The sequence below is a fragment of the Dendrobates tinctorius genome, unplaced genomic scaffold (assembly GCF_039654945.1).
Source record: "Dendrobates tinctorius isolate UK_male_01 unplaced genomic scaffold, ASM3965494v1 ptg000094l, whole genome shotgun sequence".
Taxonomy (NCBI): domain Eukaryota; kingdom Metazoa; phylum Chordata; class Amphibia; order Anura; family Dendrobatidae; genus Dendrobates; species Dendrobates tinctorius.
The window spans coordinates 14,697,496-14,719,119 of record NW_027361762.1 but is presented as its reverse complement, the minus strand read 5'-3'; the positions used below and the strand labels follow the sequence as shown (position 1 = coordinate 14,719,119).

General features: G+C 43.4%; 1 protein-coding gene across 4 annotated transcripts in view; it reads right to left on the bottom strand.

The window, feature by feature from the left end:
• Positions 1-1,537: 1,537 nt before the first annotated feature.
• The window catches only part of PICK1 (protein interacting with PRKCA 1), a 317,172-nt gene continuing 297,085 nt past the window's right edge, over positions 1,538-21,624 (bottom strand). For 3 of the 4 annotated variants that reach the window (XM_073586678.1, XM_073586675.1, XM_073586676.1), the window contains 3 exons: positions 9,103-9,153; positions 4,782-4,926; positions 1,538-2,629 (listed from right to left, as the gene is read on the bottom strand). In XM_073586678.1, the coding sequence (XP_073442779.1) occupies positions 2,406-2,629; positions 4,782-4,926; positions 9,103-9,153 (420 nt within the window). In that variant the 3' untranslated portion in view covers positions 1,538-2,405. The remainder of the gene's footprint in view (positions 2,630-4,781; positions 4,927-9,102; positions 9,154-21,624) is intronic. The other variant, XM_073586677.1, reaches the window with a different exon arrangement.

The following is a 21,624-nucleotide window of genomic DNA, read 5'->3' as shown; positions in this document are numbered from 1 at the left end:
GCGCCTGTGAATAAATACTACCGGCGATGTAGCGTTCTCCGGAAGTGGGTATGCTGACGTGGGACCTGTCATCGGGATGGCGCGGGAGTTCGTGGGCACGGTGGGATCAGCTGTGAGGTCGCGGGAGCAGAGGTGATCTCGCGGGCACAGCGGGATCAGCTGTGAGGTCGCGGGAGCAGAGGTGATCTCTCAGGCATGGCGGGATCAGCTGTGAGGTCGCGGGAGCAGAGGTGATCTCGCGAGCACGGCGGGATCAGCTGTGAGGTCGCGGGAGCAGGTGTTCTCGCGGGCACGGCGGGATTAGCTGTGAGGTCTCGGGAGTAGAGGTGATCTCGCGGGCACGGTCGCGGGAGTAGGGGAGAGAGAGAGAGACTCAGAGGTGCCGGGACATAGGGTTAAATCGCCAGAGAAAGTGAACATGCGGATCCGATCAAGAAAAAAACGTTGCAGGGTTCGTTCACTGCTGTCGGCGGACGCCAAAAATTTGGCGGATCCGCACAATATCGGAGCCAACGGATCACCATCCGTCAAGATCCGCCGATAATGAAAGCCTATGGGAAAAAAACGGATCCGCCAACAAAAATGGCGGATCCGTTTTTTTTCAAATTGGCGGATCTTGACTGATCGTGACAAACGGATGTGTGAAACAGGCCTAAGCCAAACCTCCGACTCCTCAATTCCCATGACACCGACTCCATGACTCCGACTCCCTCTTACATGGCTCATGTTAAAAGTTTAGATATGCTTTAAGAAGTACTTACCTTCTTTAATCCCGCTTTCCTGTTTACTCCAGAAATTCTGAGATGAGAAAAATGTAGGCTTTCCTTCCCTGTGTTTGTTATTTTTCCCCTTATCTGTAGAGGAACTTCACTACTTATCATGAACATAAATTGCAGCACAGATTCATCTCCGCTAAATGTCTACACCTTAGATCAGGAATAGGACAGACATTAATAGGATATTTCATAACTTTCCCAAATTCTTATGAAAAAAATATTTCCCACAAACTGCATTGAACTATTGTACTGAAATAGCACAAAAAGGGGACTTAAAAATCCTCCAATAATACAAGAAAACAGCAAAAAAGCAGAAAGGTTTACCCGTCTAGGCTTCCAGACAAATGCACCATCAGGATGCAGTGGACCCATAAATTAAGATGGCAACACAGGTGCAAGAATACCGATGAAAAAACTGCTCACAGCCTTCCTATTAATACATGGAGGGGTTGGTTGCCTGGTATATTAATGCACAACAAAAAACTTGTATGCGTCGCTCTTCACACTATGGCAATGCACAGCATACAGGTTAACAGCCTAGTAGTGACACGCTTCTATTAGATCAGGCGGGCCACTGCATTCTGATAGTGCATTTGTCTGGAGGCCTGGATGGGTAAACCTCTCTGCTTTTTTGCTGTTTTATTGAACTATTGTACCCAATTTATTATATATTTTAGGAGTCGGAGTCAGTCCATTTTACACCAACTCCAACTCCACAGCCCTGAGTGTAAATAAAGCATTAGAACATTCTAAGACAGGAGCTTTTTGAAGTGTTTGAGGTTTATTTACAGGAAATATATAATCATGCACTTTCATAAAATGTCGTTTCTAATCAAATATAACTCACTTACAATAGCATATACAGCTTTAAAGGGAACCTATCAGCAGAAATTCACACCCCAAAAATTCATATGTGCATGTAGCTCTTTTAAAGACAAACCTAGCAACATCTTTACATGGCCAGTCCGTTCCTTACGGAGATATCAGCGTTTGAATTGATATGCAAATGGATATAGTAGTCTTGAAGCCTAACTGCAGCACTATTCCCCTTCCAGCGCCACCTCCTCCTCCTCGACTGCCTGCTCTGTCACTTCAGGCAAAGCTGTCATTCAAAAGGAGGCGGCGCTGGATGGAGAATAGAGCCAAAGTGGCAGAGGCTTCAGCTCTACCACAGACATTTGCATATCAATTCAAACGCCTAGTTTTCTGTAATGGCGGAACAGACCGGACATGGAAAGGTGTTGCTGGACTTGTCTTTGTAAGAGCTACACATATAAATAGTTTGGGATGTAAAATCCTGCTGACAGATTCCCTTTTACAATTTCCAACCAGAAAATATTTTTATTGGGTGATTAATCTAAATTAGCGAAGTGAGTAGGAAGAATTCATATCAACCAGCCAGGTTGCAGCGTTTAAGTTCTATAGAGTCCTTGAAAAATTAGCTACATATATTTTTTTTGCCTTCAGCAACTCCTCTAATTTTCTCATATACTAATTTTGCTACGTCTCCCACATATTGTGAAAAATCTGTCTATATCATATCCTTAGGTTAAAGAAAAAAATGAACACAGAACAACTATTTTTAAATCCACAATAAAGCATTAAACAAGACGATCTTCTTTTCATTTGCTATGCATCATCTATCAGTTTTTCTCCTTTCTCCTCTTCTTTCCTTTTCTCCAAATCTTCCTCTTCATCTGTAAATAAATCATGCTGGCCATAAGCAAGAGTAGTATGGGCCAGGTCCACTTCAATTGGGAAAATATCTGCCTCTTTCAGAACCTCATAGCACTGGTCATCATATTTAGACATGGCCGAAACAAAACGCTGAAGCTGGAACACTATGTCTTGAACTGAGGAGAAAAGGCAGAATTAGTCAAAGACCCAAGATTACACCCCAGAGGATTTCTAAATAAGTATAAACAGCTACACTAAAAAGCTCTATACACAGGCTCGGTCTGGCTTGGCGGGGTACCGGTGAAATGCCCGGTGGGCCCCGAGGGTCACTGGGGACCTTTAAAAGCTCGGGCCCTTTAAAAGCACGTCCCAGTATTGCAGTGCTGTGCGCAAGTACCATAGCTACCCCCGCATCACACGGCTCTGGCTCCGGGTCCACTGCCCCGGCTCCGGGTTCACTGCCCCAGATAAGGACCTTGCGTCGCCGTTCTTTATGGGCGGTGATACGCACCGCGCTCTGCTTTCCGGCTCCTGGCTGGCTAATGGATGACTGGCGGTGTATTATACTATATGGAGCACTATGAGGAGTGTATTATACTATATGGAGGACTGAGCAGTGTATTTTAATATATGGAGGAGTGTGTTATATTATATGGAGGACTGAGTGTATTTTAATATACAGAGGGCTATGGGGAGTGTATTATACTATATAGAGCACTATAAGGAGTGTATTATACTATATGGAGGACTGAGCAGTGTATTTTAATATATGGAGGGCTAGAAGGAGTGTATTATTATATAGAGGACTGAGGAGTGTATTATACTATATGGAGGTCTATGGAGCACATTATATTATACGAAGGACTATGGGGTGTAAACTGTAGATGTTCTGCTGATAACATGATACTGTATGGGGACAGATTGATCCATTATTGATTGTACTGTCCCCATCATTCTTTCTCAGACGGTGGAAAGAGGCCGGGAAACAAATGTTGAACGACTTCAATATTGTCGATCACACTCATTTAGCGGCCTGAACTCAGCACATGTAACTACAACCAAAATGCTTCTGTGTGATGGGCAATATGTTAGCATTTGGGGCCCCATTTTAAACTTTGCCTAGGGCCCCACTTTGCCTAAAACCGGCCCTGCTCATACACATGACATGATGCAGCATCACAGATCACAATCTCTGCCAGTGCCTCCTAAATAAGATAGACACACACCACACTCTTATATGGCCTAATATGTCATATGAGGCCTGCATACCGACTGTACAGACCGCACTATCATCCTCCTGTATGCCGTACATAGGCAGAGAGTGCAGTCTGTACAGTATCTAAGAGGCCAAAACTCTATGTCTTATAGGGGGCCTAATAGGAGGCCGACAGTCGGTAAGTCTTATAGGGGGCCTAATAGTAGGCCGACAGTCTGTATGTCTTATAGGGGGCCTAATAAGAGGCCGACAGTCTGTATGTCTTATAGGGGGCCTAATAGTAGGCTGACAGTCTGTATGTCTAAGGCTAGTTTCACATTTGCGCTTTTGAGTGCAGCGACGGCCTGCGCACGGCCGCCGCTAAGCCCCGCCCCCTGCAACTTGAACTTGAAAGCCACTCACCCATTCAAGTCTATAAGTGAGTGGAAAACATCGGACTGCACTCGGATGAGACATCTGAGTTTAGTCCGCTATCTGTGGAGTGACAGAATGGAGACTATGCAGACATTTTTTTTCCATATTCTCGTTACAGTGTTCGCCGATCATCTGAGAGCATCAGATCACATAATCAGAGTGCCATTACCATAATCGACCTGATTTTTTTGGATGAGAGAATCTACGGTCGTGTGAGCGAGCCATCAAGAACAAAACTATACTTAGTCATGCATATTAAAGAATCTTTCCTGAAGCTCTGCTACCCCATTCTTGTCATTAAATTTGCAACATCTGCATGGCCCAGTATCGGAATTTCCATTTGATATCAGCCTTTGATATAGTGCTGCTTTCGCAGCCACTGTCATCGCAGCACTTTGTCAGTATTGGAACTAGACTCAAGTGAATTTTTCAAAATTCGGTTCTGAATATAAGTACAATCGATGGCAAATATTGTTTTCGCAATATTCGCTGAACACAGCCAAACGTCATTGGAGCCAAAGGGAGTAGAAATGAACTAATATGTTCGGAACGGATCATGAAACATAAATTTGACACGAACAGGGTACCAATACTGCCCGAATATGGCATATTCGGCGACCGATTCTGAACATATTTGCTCAACTCTAAATGGAACCTCAATAACCATTTACACGAGAAGATTCATGCATTAGTCTCACCATGTTTCTGATCCAGAAGTTCAATCTTTTCTAAGACATCTTTTCGCATTTTAGCAAACCGTGCACGTGCTTCTTGTCGACATCTCAATATTAAGCGATATTCATAGTTTCCTGTGCTAACACGATACAAAGGTTCTCCTAGTGCCTAGAAAAAAAAAACTTTTTTACGCTAAAAACATACAGTATTACATTTGCATCAGAAAAATGTTCTTTGTTTCCTATTATATACCCTACGTTTAAAAGGAACCTGCCAAAACAAGTCCCGGCCTTAGTGTTTTTCAACATTTTTATAAATGATCTAGGTAAGGTAACTGAAGGTAAACTAATAACATTTGCAGAGATGCAAAGCTAGGAAGAGTAAGGAGGAGTAAGGAAGAGTATGAGGGATAGCTAACACTAGTGAAGACAGATATAGGATTCAGAAGGATCTAGATAAACTTGAACACTGGGCAGTGACTAATAAAATGGTATTTAACAGGGAGAAATAAAAAATTCTGCATCTGGGCAAGAAAAACAAAAATTACATCTACAGAATGGGAGGAATAGAACTAAGCAACAGCATGTATGAAAAAGACTTGTGTTTACTAACAGATCACAGCCTGCACACGAGTCAACAGTGTGATGCAGCAGCAAAAAAGACAAACATACTTCTAGGATGTATTAAGGCTGCTTTCAGATTTGCGGATGTCAGAGCTGCGGAGGGCTGCATAGTTCCTCCATGAAGCTCTGCCCGCTGCCACACCGCCTCCGTTCAGCTTCGCCTATGTCTGCATGTGGCCTGCGTATCTATCTTTGAAATTGGGTAAGTAGGCCATGCGGATGCGTCCGCATGCGTCGTTTTGACGCATGTTGCACTTTGTTGCGGTCGCCGCAGCGTCAAAACACATGCGGACGCATCCGCATACATCCACATGGCCTGCGTACCCAATGTTGAAGATAGGTAAGCAGGCCGCATGCAGACGTAAGCAGAGCTGAACAGAGGAGGTGCGGCAGAGGGCGGAGCTTCACGGAAGAACTACGCAGCCCTCCGCAGCTGACATCCGCAAATCTGAACCTTGCCTTAGAGAAGCATAGAGTCTAGATCACGTGAAATAATTATCCCCCTCTACTCCTCCTTGGTCAGACCTCATCTGGAATACTTTGTCCAATTTAAAAAAAATAACATTGAAAAACTTGAGAAAGTTCAGAGAAGAGCTCCCAGGATTGTGAGTGGACGGCAAAGTATGTCCTACGAGGAGCGGTTAAAGGATGTTCAGCTTGCAAACAAGAAGGCTAAGAGGAGACTTAACAGCTGTGTACAATAATCTCAAGGGATGTCACAGTGTAGAGGGATCATCCTTATTCTCATTTGCACATGAAAACACGAGAAGCAATGGAATGAAACTGAAAGGGAGAAGACATATTAGATATAAGAAACTTTTTGACAGTGAGGGTGATCAACAAGTTGAACAAGCTTAGTTTTTCTGGAGACGCCCCCTCTGCACCCCCTTTCTGTATTTTTTCTTCTTTTTAACTCTTGGTTCAGTGGCCAAAAATAATGTGTGATATGGTAGTTTTGGGGCTGTGCCGGAGAGCATCAGTGGCTTGGGTGGTCATGGTGGTGCCAGGTAGAAGTAGGAGGGAGGTCGGTTGGGGCTCAGTGGATAGATCAAGTGGGTTAGAGTGGTGAGTGAAATGGAAGGGTCACTGGTAGGTAAAGGACAGGTACAATGGGGCGCTTGCTGTGATTGGACTTCAATGCTAGTGTGATTGCTGATGGACGTCCTATCACCATAGCGCTACCTTGTGCATGCAGTTTGTCTTCATTAGTGTACTATAACAACCGCTATTTATTCTCCTACTAGCTTCCTGTTTCTATCATTACTGGCGCTGATCTATTTCCATGCAGGCATAGCAATATTCTCTACGATGCCCAGCATGCCCTTTAGCTGTACAGACATTCCCTCACAACTGCTAAGGGCGTCTCTCAGGTGCCCAACTTGTCTTTGGATGCTGCCGCACCATCATGTGGAAGGTGTCCTATCGCTAAAAGAACCACAGGCACATGTGAACTGTGGGTGATCGATGTGATTAGATGCATGTGTGCTTGCAGTGTGACATCCTCTCACCATAGTCACACTATGTATATGAACCAGCGCCGTTTGTGACCATACAGGCGATAAATAGCTATCTGGCGCACTTTCAGGCACGGTTTAACTGTCCATTGTTTGATTACCATCACTCTCTGTGACTGGAAAAAGAGGTCCTTGTATCCTGGAACACTTAGTAGTTTGAGACTTTCCAATAAAATCCTGAACTCTACTACCATCACCTCAATTGGGTATATTGCGTTCAAGACTATCCTGCCAACTTTCAATGTTTTTCCATTTACCCGATCACTCTACCTCTGGTAGCTTTTGTCAAAATCAACCGAAGACCCAGAATTGAGGCCGCATCCCAATCTCACCATACCTTATAACCGTTGTGCCCACCACACAACCTTTCAAGGCGAGTTTGCATCGCACTATTTCTACCTGATGGCATTCACCCTCGGGTATTAAGGGAGTTAAGTAATGTGATACAGGCCTCTATTCCTTATATTTAAAGACTCTATAGAAACAGGGTCTGTTCCTTTTGATTGGCGGCAATATTTTTAAAAAGGGGTGTAAAAGGGAACCTGGAAACTATAGGCCGGTAAGCTTAACATCTGTTGTGGGTAAAATTTTTGAAGGGTTTCTAAGGGATACCATTATGGAATATCTCAATCTTAATAAATGTTTAACTCCATATCAACAAGGATTTATGAAGGATCGCTCCTGTCATACTAACCTAATCAGCTTCTATGAGGATGTAAGCTCTCAAATGGACCAAGGAGAATCACTGGATGTCACTTATCTCGACTTCTCTAAAGCATTTGACACTGTCCCACATAAAAGATTGGTAAGCAAGATGAGAAAGCTTGGGCTAGGGTAAAATGTGTGTAGATGGGTAGGTAGCTGGCTTAGTGATAGAAAACAAAGAGATGATACAAAACTATGTAAGGTAGTTAACACAAAGGAGGACAGTTTGCAACTACAGACAGATTTGAGTAAATTGGAGAATTGGGCTGAAAAATACTTACTAAATGGGAAACTGCTGGGAAATCAGACATGGAAAAAGACTTAGGCATCTTAGTCAATAAGACGCTAAATTGGAGTGCCCAGTGTCAGGCAGCTGCAACCAAAGCAAATAGGGTCATGGGATGCATTAGAAGAGGTCTGGGGACACAAGATGAAAACATAATTCTCCCTCTGTACAAATCACTCGTCAGACCACACTTGGAGTATTGTGTGCAATTTTGGACGCCGGTGCTCAAGAAAGACATTACTGAACTTGAAAGGGTTCAAAGGCGGGCTACTAAAATGATAAATGGAGTTGGTTCACTACAATACCCAGAAAGGTTATCAAAATTAGGTCTATTTACTCTAGAAAAGAGAAGACTTAGGGGAGACCAGAGATCTCTCCAATGAACTGTTTGTACCAAGGATTGTGACAAGAACAGGGGGGCATTCTCTTCGTTTGGAGGAAAGACAATTTCTGCACCAGCATAGAAGAGGGTTCTTCATGGTAAGAGCAGTGAGGCTCTGGAATTCTCTTCCTGAGGAAGTGGTTATGGCCAACTCACTGAATGAATTTAAGAAAGGAATGGATGCTTTTCTTGTGAGTAACAGTATAGAAGGTTACGAATAACATAATATTATAGGTAGAAGGTTGACCCAGCTTAGGGGAAGGAATTTTTTTCCCTATGGAGAAAATTGGCTTCTACTCTGTGGGTTTTTTGCCTACCCCAGGATCAACAATGCAGAACAGCTGCACTAAAAATAGGCTGAACTAGATGGACATAAGGTCTTCCTTCAGCCTTCAAAACTATGTTACCTATCACATACATTATCACCCTTAGTTTGCACTTTCTCTTGATTTTCTGCATGTCCACGAGACTGTCACAGTAGCACTGGGAGGTGCCTGCGAGAGGGATAGGGACTAGTCTGGCTAGGCTGTCAAACTACCTATGTGGAGGGGAGCAGCTACAGTTCTCACGGAGTACGGAGCGGTGAGTTTATCAGCTACCTGCACTGCCCCCATGCCGGAAAGCAAGAAGCTTTCATAATAATTTCATTTCCCACTCTAGTCCCTTCTCCAGTTAACCGACTACGGTATATGGAATTTAAATGCCATTTACCTGCAGACTACCACTGTATGTACGTACATAGCATTTTTGGAGATAACAGGTTCCCTATAAACAGTATTGTGCCACCATTACATAATACAAATTTTACTGCCCAATGCTATTCATAATACTCACTATGCTGCTGTACTCTTCATCATCCATTTCCTTCACTTTCAGACAGTATGACTGGAAAATATGGAATTATTACTAGAAGCAAAATCTATTACAAATTTAGAAGCAAACAATCCAGCAATTACTTAATGCAAACCCCAACAATATAATAGTTTATACTGTGTAGCTTACTACATTGGTAATAGATTATTTGAGTTGCCAAATTTAATCCACAAACATTTAAACCGGTTCTGCTAATGGCAATTTTTGTTGTCGCACTCTCATTTCTTCCTCACCTTCTACCAAGAGCCATAAATTGAAGAGCTAAAGGTTTGTTAGTCTATAGCAAAAATGTCACAAAGAAGAGAACTATGATAAAAATTCTAATTTGCATTTAGATAAAATTTAAAATCTTATAATCATATAAAAACAGAGATACCTCAAAAAAAGTACAAAGAGAAATTCCAGCGCGAGAAATGGAAAATTAAAAATCCATTTTATTGTGCCAATGCATAATAAAATTCCAGCAGGTACAGCATACTAGTCGGATGACTGCAGAACAACGCGTTTCGACGCCTCAGGTCTTAATCATGTTCTGAACATGACTAAGACCTGAGGCGTCGAAACGCGTTGTTCTGCAGTCGTCCGACTAGTATGCTGTACCTGCTGGAATTTTAATATGCATTGGCACAATAAAATGGATTTTTAATTTTCCATTTCTCGCTCTGGAATTTCTCTTTTTTCTTTTTCACTGTTGATTGACTGCCTGGTCAAGTCCGTGCGCAAGGATTTGGATTCTGCCGGCAGGGCAGTACGGTGAGCTGGATTGTTTTTTCTTTTCTTTTTTCCAAAAAAGTACAGACCATTTGATGGTAGTATAATGTAATATATATGAAAACATAGTATACAGAAATGATATAGTATGTAAGTGCTAGTGCAATTATTCATATCGTATAGATTACTTCAAATCCAGCTCTGTTGGAATAAACCACCTATAGGATCATAGTCTCTGCACCTCATGTAATGTTAAATCAGATCACTTCATATAGTGGTGTTAAAATTAACCCATTTCTGTAAATTGAGTTGAAACACTGTTAACAATACAGTGGGGCAAAAAAGTATTTAGTCAGTCAGCAATAGTGCAAGTTCCACCACTTAAAAAGATGAGAGGCGTCTGTAATTTACATCATAGGTAGACCTCAACTATGGGAGACAAACTGAGAAAAAAAAATCCAGAAAATCACATTGTCTGTTTTTTTTTCATTTTATTTGCATATTATGGTGGAAAATAAGTATTTGGTCAGAAACACGCAATCAAGATTTCTGGCTCTCACAGACCTGTAACTTCTTCTTTAAGAGTCTCCTCTTTCCTCCACTCTTTAACTGTAGTAATGGCACCTGTTTAAACTTGTTATCAGTATAAAAAGACACCTGTGCACACCCTCAAACAGTCTGACTCCAAACTCCACTATGGTGAAGAACAAAGAGCTGTCAAAGGACACCAGAAACAAAATTGTAGCCCTGCACCAGGCTGGGAAGACTGAATCTGCAATAGCCAACCAGCTTGGAGTGAAGAAATCAACTGTGGGAGCAATAATTAGAAAATGGAAGACATACAAGACCACTGATAATCTCCCTCGATCTGGTGCTCCACGCAAAATCCCACCCCGTGGGGTCAGAATGATCACAAGAACGGTGAGCAAAAATCCCAGAACCATGCGGGGGGACCTAGTGAATGAACTGCAGAGAGCTGGGACCAATGTAACAAGGCCTACCATAAGTAACACACTACGCCACCATGGACTCAGATCCTGCAGTGCCAGACGTGTCCCACTGCTTAAGCCTGTACATGTCCAGGCCCGTCTGAAGTTTGCTAGAGAGCATTTGGATGATCCAGAGGAGTTTTGGGAGAATGTCCTATGGTCTGATGAAACCAAACTGGAACTGTTTGGTAGAAACACAACTTGTCGTGTTTGGAGGAAAAAGAATACTGAGTTGCATCCATCAAACACCATACCTACTGTAAAGCATGGTGGTGGAAACATCATGCTTTGGGGCTGTTTCTCTGCAAAGGGGCCAGGACGACTGATCCGGGTACATGAAAGAATGAATGGGGCCATGTATCGTGAGATTTTGAGTGCAAACCTCCTTCCATCAGCAAGGGCATTGAATATGAAACGTGGCTGGGTCTTTCAACATGACAATGATCCAAAGCACACCGCCAGGGCCACGAAGGAGTGGCTTCGTAAGAAGCATTTCAAGGTCCTGGAGTGGCCTAGCCAGTCTCCAGATCTCAACCCTATAGAAAACCTTTGGAGGGAGTTGAAAGTCCGTGTTGCCAAGCGAAAAGCCAAAAACATCACTGCTCTAGAGGAGATCTGCATGGAGGAATGGGCCAACATACCAACAACATTGTGTGGCAACCTTGTGAAGACTTACAGAAAACGTTTGACCTCTGTCATTGCCAACAAAGGATATATCACAAAGTATTGAGATGAAATTTTGTTTCTGACCAAATACTTATTTTCCACCATAATATGCAAATAAAATGAAAAAAAAACAGACAATGTGATTTTCTGGATTTTTTTTTCTCAGTTTGTCTCCCATAGTTGAGGTCTACCTATGATGTAAATTACAGACGCCTCTCATCTTTTTAAGTGGTGGAACTTGCACTATTGCTGACTGACTAAATACTTTTTTGCCCCACTGTATGTTGGTTTTTACCAGGGGGCATAGAAAGTGGTCCACATAGGGAAGATTAATGTGGCGTGGTCTGACAGTTCATTGGGCTGTAGCACATTGCACAGATCTGGCATCTTCCTGGTGGTGTATCATTAGTGGGGGCTTGGCCAGGTTAGATGTCACAATGGCTATGGAATTGCTGGATTGGCCAATAGGAAATTGCATCTGCCATCACAAAGTTGGTGGTTTGATTTGCGCATTTGCGCATGATGTTCCTGTACCACCTCATGAAGAAGTGATCACTTTCACAGGCATAATGAACCACAAGCGGACCACGCCAGTGGTTGCCAGGATACGCACTCTTATTCTGGCTTGTCCTCACATAGAGATATGACCACCCTGAAACGCGTTGACAAATAAAACCGCATCCATACCGTATCTGATCTGCCATCGTATATTGTGTCCTTGGCAGCTCAGTTTTACATCTACTCTCATCTCCAAGTTTGCTGAATATAAACAGTTTGGCTAAAGCACAGTCTGCAGTTTCCAGGATAGCGTGAACTTGGGAGCACAATGAATCAGTTTGGAATCTATGCAGTCTAGAATACTTGACAGCCAAATGAAGCAGATCTTCGTAGAAATCTGTGACTTGATAGCAAGATCCATCATGGTGTCCATTGGAGGCCCAAGCCATGCAAGCAAGGGAGGGTAAACTAAAGTAGGCCATATGACAGAAACCGTTAGGGATAATAATAATAATACATTTTATTTCTATAGCGCCGACATATTCCGCAGCAGTTTACATTTCAGAGGGGACTTGTACAGACGATAGACATTACAGCATAACAATAATCATATACACTCACTGGCCACTTTATTAGGTACACCTGTCCAACTGTGTGTTAAGACTTAATTTCTAATCAGCCAATCACATGGCGGCAACTCAGTGCATTTAGGCATGTAGACATGGTCAAGACAATCTCCTGCAGTTCAAACCGAGCATCAGTATGGGGAAGAAAGGTGATTTGAGTGCCTTTGAACGTGGCATGATTGTTGGTGCCAGAAGGGCTGGTCTGAGTATTTCAGAAACTGCTGATCTACTGGGATTTTCACGCACAACCATCTCTAGGGTTTACAGAGAATGGTCCGAAAAAGAAAAAAAATCCAGTGAGCAGCAGTTCTGTGGCCGGAAATGCCTTGTTGATGCCAGAGGTCAGAGGAGAATGGGCAGACTGGTTCGAGCTGATAGAAAGGCAACAGTGACTCAAATTGCCACCCGTTACAACCAAGGTAGGCAGAAGAGCATCTCTGAACGCACAGTGCGTCGAACTTTGAGGCAGATGGGCTACAGCAGCAGAAGACCACACTGGGTACCACTCCTCTCAGCTAAGAACAGGAAACTGAGGCTACAATTTGCACAAGCTCATCGAAATTGGACAGTAGAAGATTGGAAAAACGTTGCCTGGTCTGATGAGTCTCGATTTCTGCTGCGACATTCGGATGGTAGGGTTAGAATTTGGCGTAAACAACATGAAAGCATGGATCCATCCTGCCTTGTATCAACGGTTCAGGCTGGTGGTGGTGGTGTCATGGTGTGGGGAATTTTTTCTTGGCACTCTTTGGGCCCCTTGGTACCAATTGAGCATCGTTGCAACGCCACAGCCTACCTGAGTATTGTTGCTGACCATGTCCATCCCTTTATGACCACAATGTACCCAACATCTGATGGCTACTTTCAGCAGGATAATGCGCCATGTCATAAAGCTCGAATCATCTCAGATTGGTTTCTTGAACATGACAATGAGTTCACTGTACTCAAATGGCCTCCTCAGTCACCAGATCTCAATCCAATAGAGCATCTTTGGGATGTGGTGGAACGGGAGATTCGCATTAGGGATGTGCAGCCGACAAATCTGCGCCAACTGTGTGATGCCATCATGTCAATATGGTCCAAAATCTCTGAGGAATGCTTCCAGCACCTTGTTGAATCTCTGCCACGAAGAATTGAGGCAGTTCTGAAGGCAAAAGGGGGTCCAACCCGTTACTAGCATGGTGTACCTAATAAAGTGGCCAGTGAGTGTAGATCGTAACAGATACCAAGAGGAATGAGGGCCCTGCTCGCAAGCTTACAGTCTATGGGGAAAGAGGTAGACACGAAAGGTGGGTGGTAACAATTGCCCTGATTGTTTGGACCAGCCATAATGTTAAGTGTGTAACAGGACAGACAGAGGGCTGATAGATGCATACAGCATGTGGGAACATGATACAGGGAACCTGGTTATGGTAAAACTTTTGACTGTGCCACACAGGGATAGTTAGGTTAATGTGTTGAGGCGGTAGGCCAGTCTGAATAAATGCATTTTCAGGAAACGCTTAAAATTGTAGGGATTGGGAACTAATCGTATTGACCTGGGAAGTGCATTCCAAAGAATTGGCGCAGCACGCGTAAAGTCTTGGAGATGGGAGTGGGAGGTTCTGATTATTGAGGATGCTAACCTCAGGTCATCAGCAGAACGGAGGGCACGGGTAGGGTGGTAGACTGAAACGAGGGAGGAGATGTAGGGTGGTGCTGAGCCATGGAGTGCTTTGTGAGTGAGGGTAATATGTTTGTACTGAATTCTGGAGTGGATGGGTAGCCAGTGTAAGGACAGGCACAAGGTAGAGGCATCGGTGTAACGATTGGCGAGGAATATGATCCTGGCTGCAGCATTCAAGTCAGATTGGAGGGGGGAAAGTTTGGCAAGAGGGAGACCGATTAGAAGAGAGTTACAATAGTCCAGACGAGAATGAATAAGAGAAACAGTAAGAGTTTTTGAGCAGTCAAAGGTAAGAAAAGGTCGAATTCTAGAAATATTTTTGAGATGCAAATACCAAGAGCGCGCCAGTGATCGGATGTGAGAGGCAAAGGAGAGTTCGGAGTCAAGTATGACCCCAAGACAGCGGGCATGTTGCTGGGGAGTAATAGTGGAACTACACACAGAAATGGCAGTGTTGGGTATAGGTACATTAGTAGGAGGAGGAAACACAAGGTGTTCAGTCTTTGACAGATTCCGTTTCAGATATAGTGAGGATGTGATGTTAGACACAGCGTTTAGACAATCGCTGGTGTTTTCTAAAAAGGCAGGCGTGATGTCAGGATAGGAAACTTATAATTGGGTGTCATCAGCATAGAGATGGTACTGGAAACCAAATCTGATAGTTTGACCAATAGGGGCTGTGTACAAAGAGAAGAGGACGGGACCTAGAACTGATCCTTGAGGCACCTCAACAGTAAGTGGAAAATGAGAGTAAGAGGAGCCAGCAAAAGATACAGTAAAGGAGCGGTCAGAGAGATAGGAGGAAAACCAGGAGAGAACGGTGTCCTTGATGTCGATGGAGCGGAGCATAGTGAGAAGGAGCTGATGATCCACCGTGTCGAATGCTGCAGAGGGAGCCAAGAGAATTAGCATGGAGTAGTGACCGTTAGAGTTAGCTGTTAATAGATCATTAGAGACTTTAGTGAGGGCAGTTTCAGGAGAGTGTAAAGAACGGAAACCGGATTGGAGAGGGTCGAGAAGAGAGTTATCAGAGAGATAGCGGATCAGACGGAGTGGACCAGGCGTTCCAGGAGTTTAAAGATGAAGGGAAGATTAGAGACATGTCTATAGTTAGCGGCACAGTTTTGGTCGAGGGATGGTTTTTTAAGTAGCGGATGTATGGTGGCATAGTTAAATGAGGAGGGAAAGATACCAGAAGAGAGAGAGGTTAAATATTTTAGTTAGGTGAGAGGTGACAACAGGGGAAAGGGACTGGAGATGTGACGGAAATGGGTCACTGGTGCAAGTGGTTGGGCGAGAAGATGCAAGGAGCCTACTTACTAATTCTTCTGTGACTGGTTCAAAATCAGAGAGTGAGCTAGATGCAGAGGGGGAGGGAGGACAGTGCATGGTATGAGGTATTGGGAGATAATTTCCTGTCGGATATCGTCAATTTTTTCTTTGAAGTAATTGGCCAGATTGTCAGCTCGAAGCTCCGTGGTTGGGGCCTGCACTCTTGGGTTGAGCAGGGAATGAAAAGTGTCAAAGAGACGTTTAGGGTTATTGGAGGTGATGAGGGTGTTGAAATAGGTTTGTTTGGAGAGGTGAAGGGCAGTGTCGTATGTTCTAAGCATAAACTTATAATGGATGAAATCTTCGTGTAGATTGGATTTTCGCCACATGCGTTCGGCACACCTGAAGCACTGCGGCAGGAAACGTGTTTGCAGGGTGTGCCAGGGTTGTTGTTGTCTGTGTCGTGTTGTTCTATGTATAGGAGGTGCAAATTCATCCAGGACACATTGAAGGGTTTCATTGTAATGCTTCAGTGCAGAATCAGGACATGAGAGGGAGGAGATAGGGGCCAAGTTCTTCATAAGTTTCTGGGTGTTAATGGCCTGTAAGTTTCTATAAGTATGGACAGTGGGGGTGACCTGAGCGGCCTGGCAGTTCTTGATAGAGAATAAAAGAAGGCTGTGGTCAGAGAGTGGGAAAGGGGCGTTTGCGAAATCATCCACTGCACAAAGCCGGGAGAAGACCAAGCTGAGGGAGGTTCCGTCTTCATGCGTTGGAGAATTAGTAAGCTGCGAAAGGCCAAACGAGGAGGTTAGAGATAAAAGGTGGGTAGCAGATGGGGAGAGGGGAAGAGCAATGGGGATGTTGAAATTGCCCATGATGAGGGTAGGGGTGTCACAGGAGAGAAAATGTGATAGCCAAGTGGCAAAATGATACAGAAAATGATGGGAGGGGCTGGGAGGACGATACACCTTCGCCACTCGCATGGAGAAGGGTGTGTAGAGTCTGACAGCATGGACCTCAAAAGAAGGTAAGACAAGTGAGGGTACTTGAGGGATAACCTGAAAGGTACATTTTGGCGATAGGAGCAGACCAACGCCTCCACCTGCTCTTTTGTCTGATCTTGAGGTATGAGAAAAGTGTAATCCCCCATATGAAAGAGCAGCGGTAGTGTCTGACTGCTGGATCCAGGTTTCAGTAAGAGCCAGGAGGTTAAGAGAATTTGAAAGGAAGAAGTCATGGATGAAGGAGCGTTTATTACACACTGAGCGAGAATTCCAAAGGGCACAATTAAGAGAGACAGAAGGCATGCAGGGAATATTAATAAGATTAGCATGGTTTCTGAGTGTAGCAGTTGGGGGGGGGGGGTTGACTTTCTATAACATGGGGGACCCGGGTTGGGAGCAATGTCTCCTGCAACTAGGAAAAGGAGGATAGAAAGAGTGAGCAGATGGTTAAGTGATTTGTGGGAGCAGCTCTTATGTTGGATGGTGGGACTGACTGGATCTGTGCAATTTAACAATGTGAAATGAGCGTGAGTGCTATACATAGGAGAGGAAAGGAGTGAGGGGCCAATATGGATGGAGTGTAGAGAGTTAATGCCAGGGCGGTGGATGTGTGTGAATGCAGCAGCCAGGATATAAATTAGACAAATGCATATGGCATATATTTGTTGTAAAGCAAATGTACACGGAATAGATGTATATAAATGTCTTACGTGTGTGTCTCTTGTCCTGTCTAACTGCCATGTTAAAACTGCCTCATACTTTGATAAAATGTACTTGGATTAAATGAACATAAATGCCTCCTGCATAAATGCTCCCCCAAGCTAGGTCTGAATATATAGCAGGCTAGTTCTTGTTTTTATTTTTTTCCTCATTACCAATCAAACTAAAACTGAAACAGCAGGACCCAATAAATGTTGTGGTCTGATAAAGAAATGTCCAGCACTACATGGATCATAAAGCACTTTGAGAAGTTACTTGACCTCACTACATAAGGGGACAAGCAGAGTAAGTTGACATAACTATATACCAGATATATACTTGCTAAGATGAAACACATATGTAGCATTCAGGATTAACTGCTTGATGACATTGAATGGAGTGGAGACACACAGGAGTTGATTCAGAGCCGAGATTGAAAAAGCTGGTTACCAGATATATACTTGCTAAGATGAAACACATACGTAGCATTCAGGATTAACAGCTTGCTGACACTGAGTGGAGTGGAGACACACAGGAGTTGATTCAGGGATCCATCAGTCTGGAGACAAAACCAACCATAGCACCATTTTCTTTCATAGGAAAATGATGGCTGTATCACAGATTAAATTATAAAAAAAGTTTGCTAAATAGAAGTAACCAACAATAATTATAACCAATATATCTTGCTTATACAGAATATTAAGTGGTAGATCCATTGTGCTTCTCATTGAAGAATGGAACTAACCGAGTCTCCTCCCCTAAAAGGTTTGTGTACAATATCAATACCCATGAATCTAAGAAACTAGTTCTCCTAAATTATAACTAAAGAATCTAACATACTGCAGTACCACTCTCCCTTCGTGGTCTGAGCGCAAGGCGCAAGATATGACAAAGCGTGACTTGACTGCGTTTTATGTATGTGGTCCACAGCCCAGAAGTTATGACTCGCACGCAAACACTTGGAAAAGTGCGCTGGCAGAGAGTGTCTCTCAGAGATGTATCCGGTCCTACTGATTTGAGTATGTGGCACGTTAACTTGTTATGCTGACATTTATTTGATAATGCAGTTCTTTGGTTATTCACTAAATAATTCATTTTGAAGCCCCCTAATGAGCCAGGTGGAATGTAAAAACGCATTGGCAAATCATGGGTGAATAATTAGGGCCATTTTCTTAATTCTTATCATACTCCACAAATGAATGAATGGAGCAATCAACTTTGAAGCTGGGAGAGATCAATCCTTTTACTTAATATTAATGCTGATATATGTTATACGGTTATATGCATTAAGCTTATTACATTTTTTATTATATTTCTAATCCATAAGTGGCATTGAGATAACTGCATTTACTATGTGCATATACTGCAATATTTATATTAGAGCATAATGGATGCATTACAATATTCTTGCTGATATACTGGATATGTAATGTCATGATTGCAGCATCCTTCTGAACCCTTTTGATTTACAGTGACCAGTATTGAGACAACTGTATTTAGTTTGTGCATACGTTGCTACATATATACCACTTTTGCTCTGCTGGTTGGTTGATGAAATTTCATTTTGATATACCTTGTATTTAATTATGCCATGGGAGCAACATCTCTTTAATCATACTTGATACACTGATCGGCTTAAAGGTAACTAGTTTTACATTGTGCACACAGTATCATGGTTCTTTGAATCGCTTTGTTGAATCAGTTATACATTGAAATTGAGATGTGGTCTCTTTACAGTTAGAAGTTTCTGAGATTGACCTTATTAGAATGCACCATCTCTTGACAGTTTCAACACTGAGTTGACTATACCTCTTTATTGATTCCACACCTTTTTACACTTTGTTGTTTCGTTTGTCTCGTTTGCGTCTCGATAAGTGCCATTTGTGTCATGAACAGACCTTTTTACTACATTATTAAACGTTAAGTTTTAGATCCCTTTTTTCCTGCCCTCTCTTTATATTTATCTTTTGGGATTATTGGAATTCCTACTTGGACATTCAGTTGCTGATTTGGAGCTAAATAGAAAAAATATATAAATATAGACTAAGATGAGAGATAGGAAGTAAACAAGTAAAGATCTGCAGTAGTTGTCCTGTGGTTATAAAAAGTAAGTTCCTTCAACCTTTGGTGTATGTCATTGCCTATGAGTAGGTGTCTGTAGCATACGGCGGCATTGCCTTTGAAGGGAACCTGTCACTAGGTTTTTCCCATATTAAGTAGAGCCAGCACCTGTAAGCCTTATGTAACAGCATTCTAGAATGCTTTTTTGTCCCCAATACGATCTCCATGAAACAAAAAAAATAGCTTTCATTTCTCTCACCTAGAGGGCGGTCCCAGTCCGATGGGCGTAGCTTTCTTGATCCGGCGCCTCCTCTCTTCTTGCTTTGCGTGGAGGACGCGTTCTACGGCATCACGCTCCTGTGCAGACCCACTTCTCTGCCCTGCCGAGGGCAGAGCAAAGTATTGTTGTGGGCATGAGCCCTTAGGCCTTTCCCAGCACATGCTCTTTACAATACCTTGCTCTGCCCTCAGCAGGACAGAGAAGTAGGTCTGTGCAGGAGCCTGATGCAGAGGACACTGTGGGGATGATATAGAATGCGTCATCTACACGAATCAAGAAGAGAGGAGGCGCCAGATCAAGAAGAGTGACGCCTATCGGATTGGACCACCCCGTACGCGAGTATAATAAAAGCTATTTTCTGGAAAGCACGTTGGGGACATATAAAAAGCATTCTAGAATGCTGTCACATAAGGCTTACAGGTGCTGGCCCTACTTTATATCAGAAAATATAAACCTATGTACAGACACTGAGTAATCCAAGGCACTTCCAAAACATCTAGAATAACCAAAATATAAGTGCTTCTCACAAAATTAGAATATCATCAAAAAGTTAATTTCAGTTCTTCAATAGAAAAAGTGAAACTCATAGTGTCATTACAAAGAGTGATCTGTTTCAAGTGTTTATTTCTGTTAATGTTGATGATTATGGCTTACAGCCAATTAAATCCCAAAAGTCATCGTTAGGCGCCAGGATTTTCCCGCTGCGCGGGATAGATCCCGGGTCTTGTCAGGTGCTGTGGTATCCCATTCAGTCCAGGCTGCTGGGATTGCTGCTCAGCATGGACTTCAGTCCTAGCATCTTGCTCAGACTTGGGCCACACATTTGGTTACTGCTGGCTCTCCAGTCAAGTCTATGGTAACCACCGTACTGCACGTGCTGCATTGCGTTCTGGAGTCTAAGTCTGGAAATAACTATACTGAGCATGTCCGTGAGGTGGCACCTTCTCATTGGTGGTCGGATAACAGCTGCTCTGGTGATGTGGCCGCTCTGGATGGGTCCACGGCAAGGTCGCTGTCCGACTGGACATGAGCCTATGTATAAAAGGCTCTCAGAGGCGCATGCCACTTCATTTTTTGGGTGCCCTGAAAGAGGTATTTTTGGGGCCACAAGTTACCCATGATACTACACTTCAACTCCTGGTATTAACTCCGGATTCGTCCATGGTGAGTTAATTTGCCATCCAATTTCATACTCTTGCTTCCGAGTTGGAGTGGCCTAATAAGGTTTTGATACCTATTTTTTGGAGGAGTTTGGCAGATAAAGTCAGGGATGCTTTGGCCACTAGGGAAATTCCAACTACCCTGGACGAATCGATATCAGTGCCCATTCACATAGATCTGCGGCATGCTGAGCATGGTTTTAGCGAGCCCAGAGTAAATCTAGGTTTCTATTGACTCCGAACTTCATCAATCCTGTGAGGACTCTAATTCAGGCTGACGACTCAGTAGAACCCATGGATGTCTCCCGGGCGGAATCAGCCACCGGTTCTGTACAATTACAACCAATTTGTTTTACCTGCGGGCAAGTCGGCCATTTTGCTAATAAATGTCCTAAGCATCAGAAGGCGTTACAGCGTCAAGTGGCCTTGGGGAGAGGTTCACTATTCCCTGTTGATGTGTCTCCCAAATTGACCTTAAGGGTTTCGTTGGCATTTGGGTCAACTACTCTCACTGCTGAGGCTTGCGTGCACTCTGGGGCTGAGGGCACTTTCATGTCCGCTACCTTCGCCCAACAGCACGCAATTACATTAGTGATGCTTCCTAAGCCGTTGTCATTTCAGGTAGCCAATGGGTCTGTTTTATCTACCCCGATTTCACATCAGACTATACTGCTGACCCTCACTATGTCTCCAAACGATCAGGAGATAGTATCCTTCCTCGTTATCTCTGAGGGTATGGATGAGGTACTTCTGGGGATGCCATGGCTGCGCCTCCATTCCGCCCAGATTGATTGGGCAACTGGAAGCATATAAAAATGGGGTAGCTTTTGTGAGAGCCTGTGTCTTAC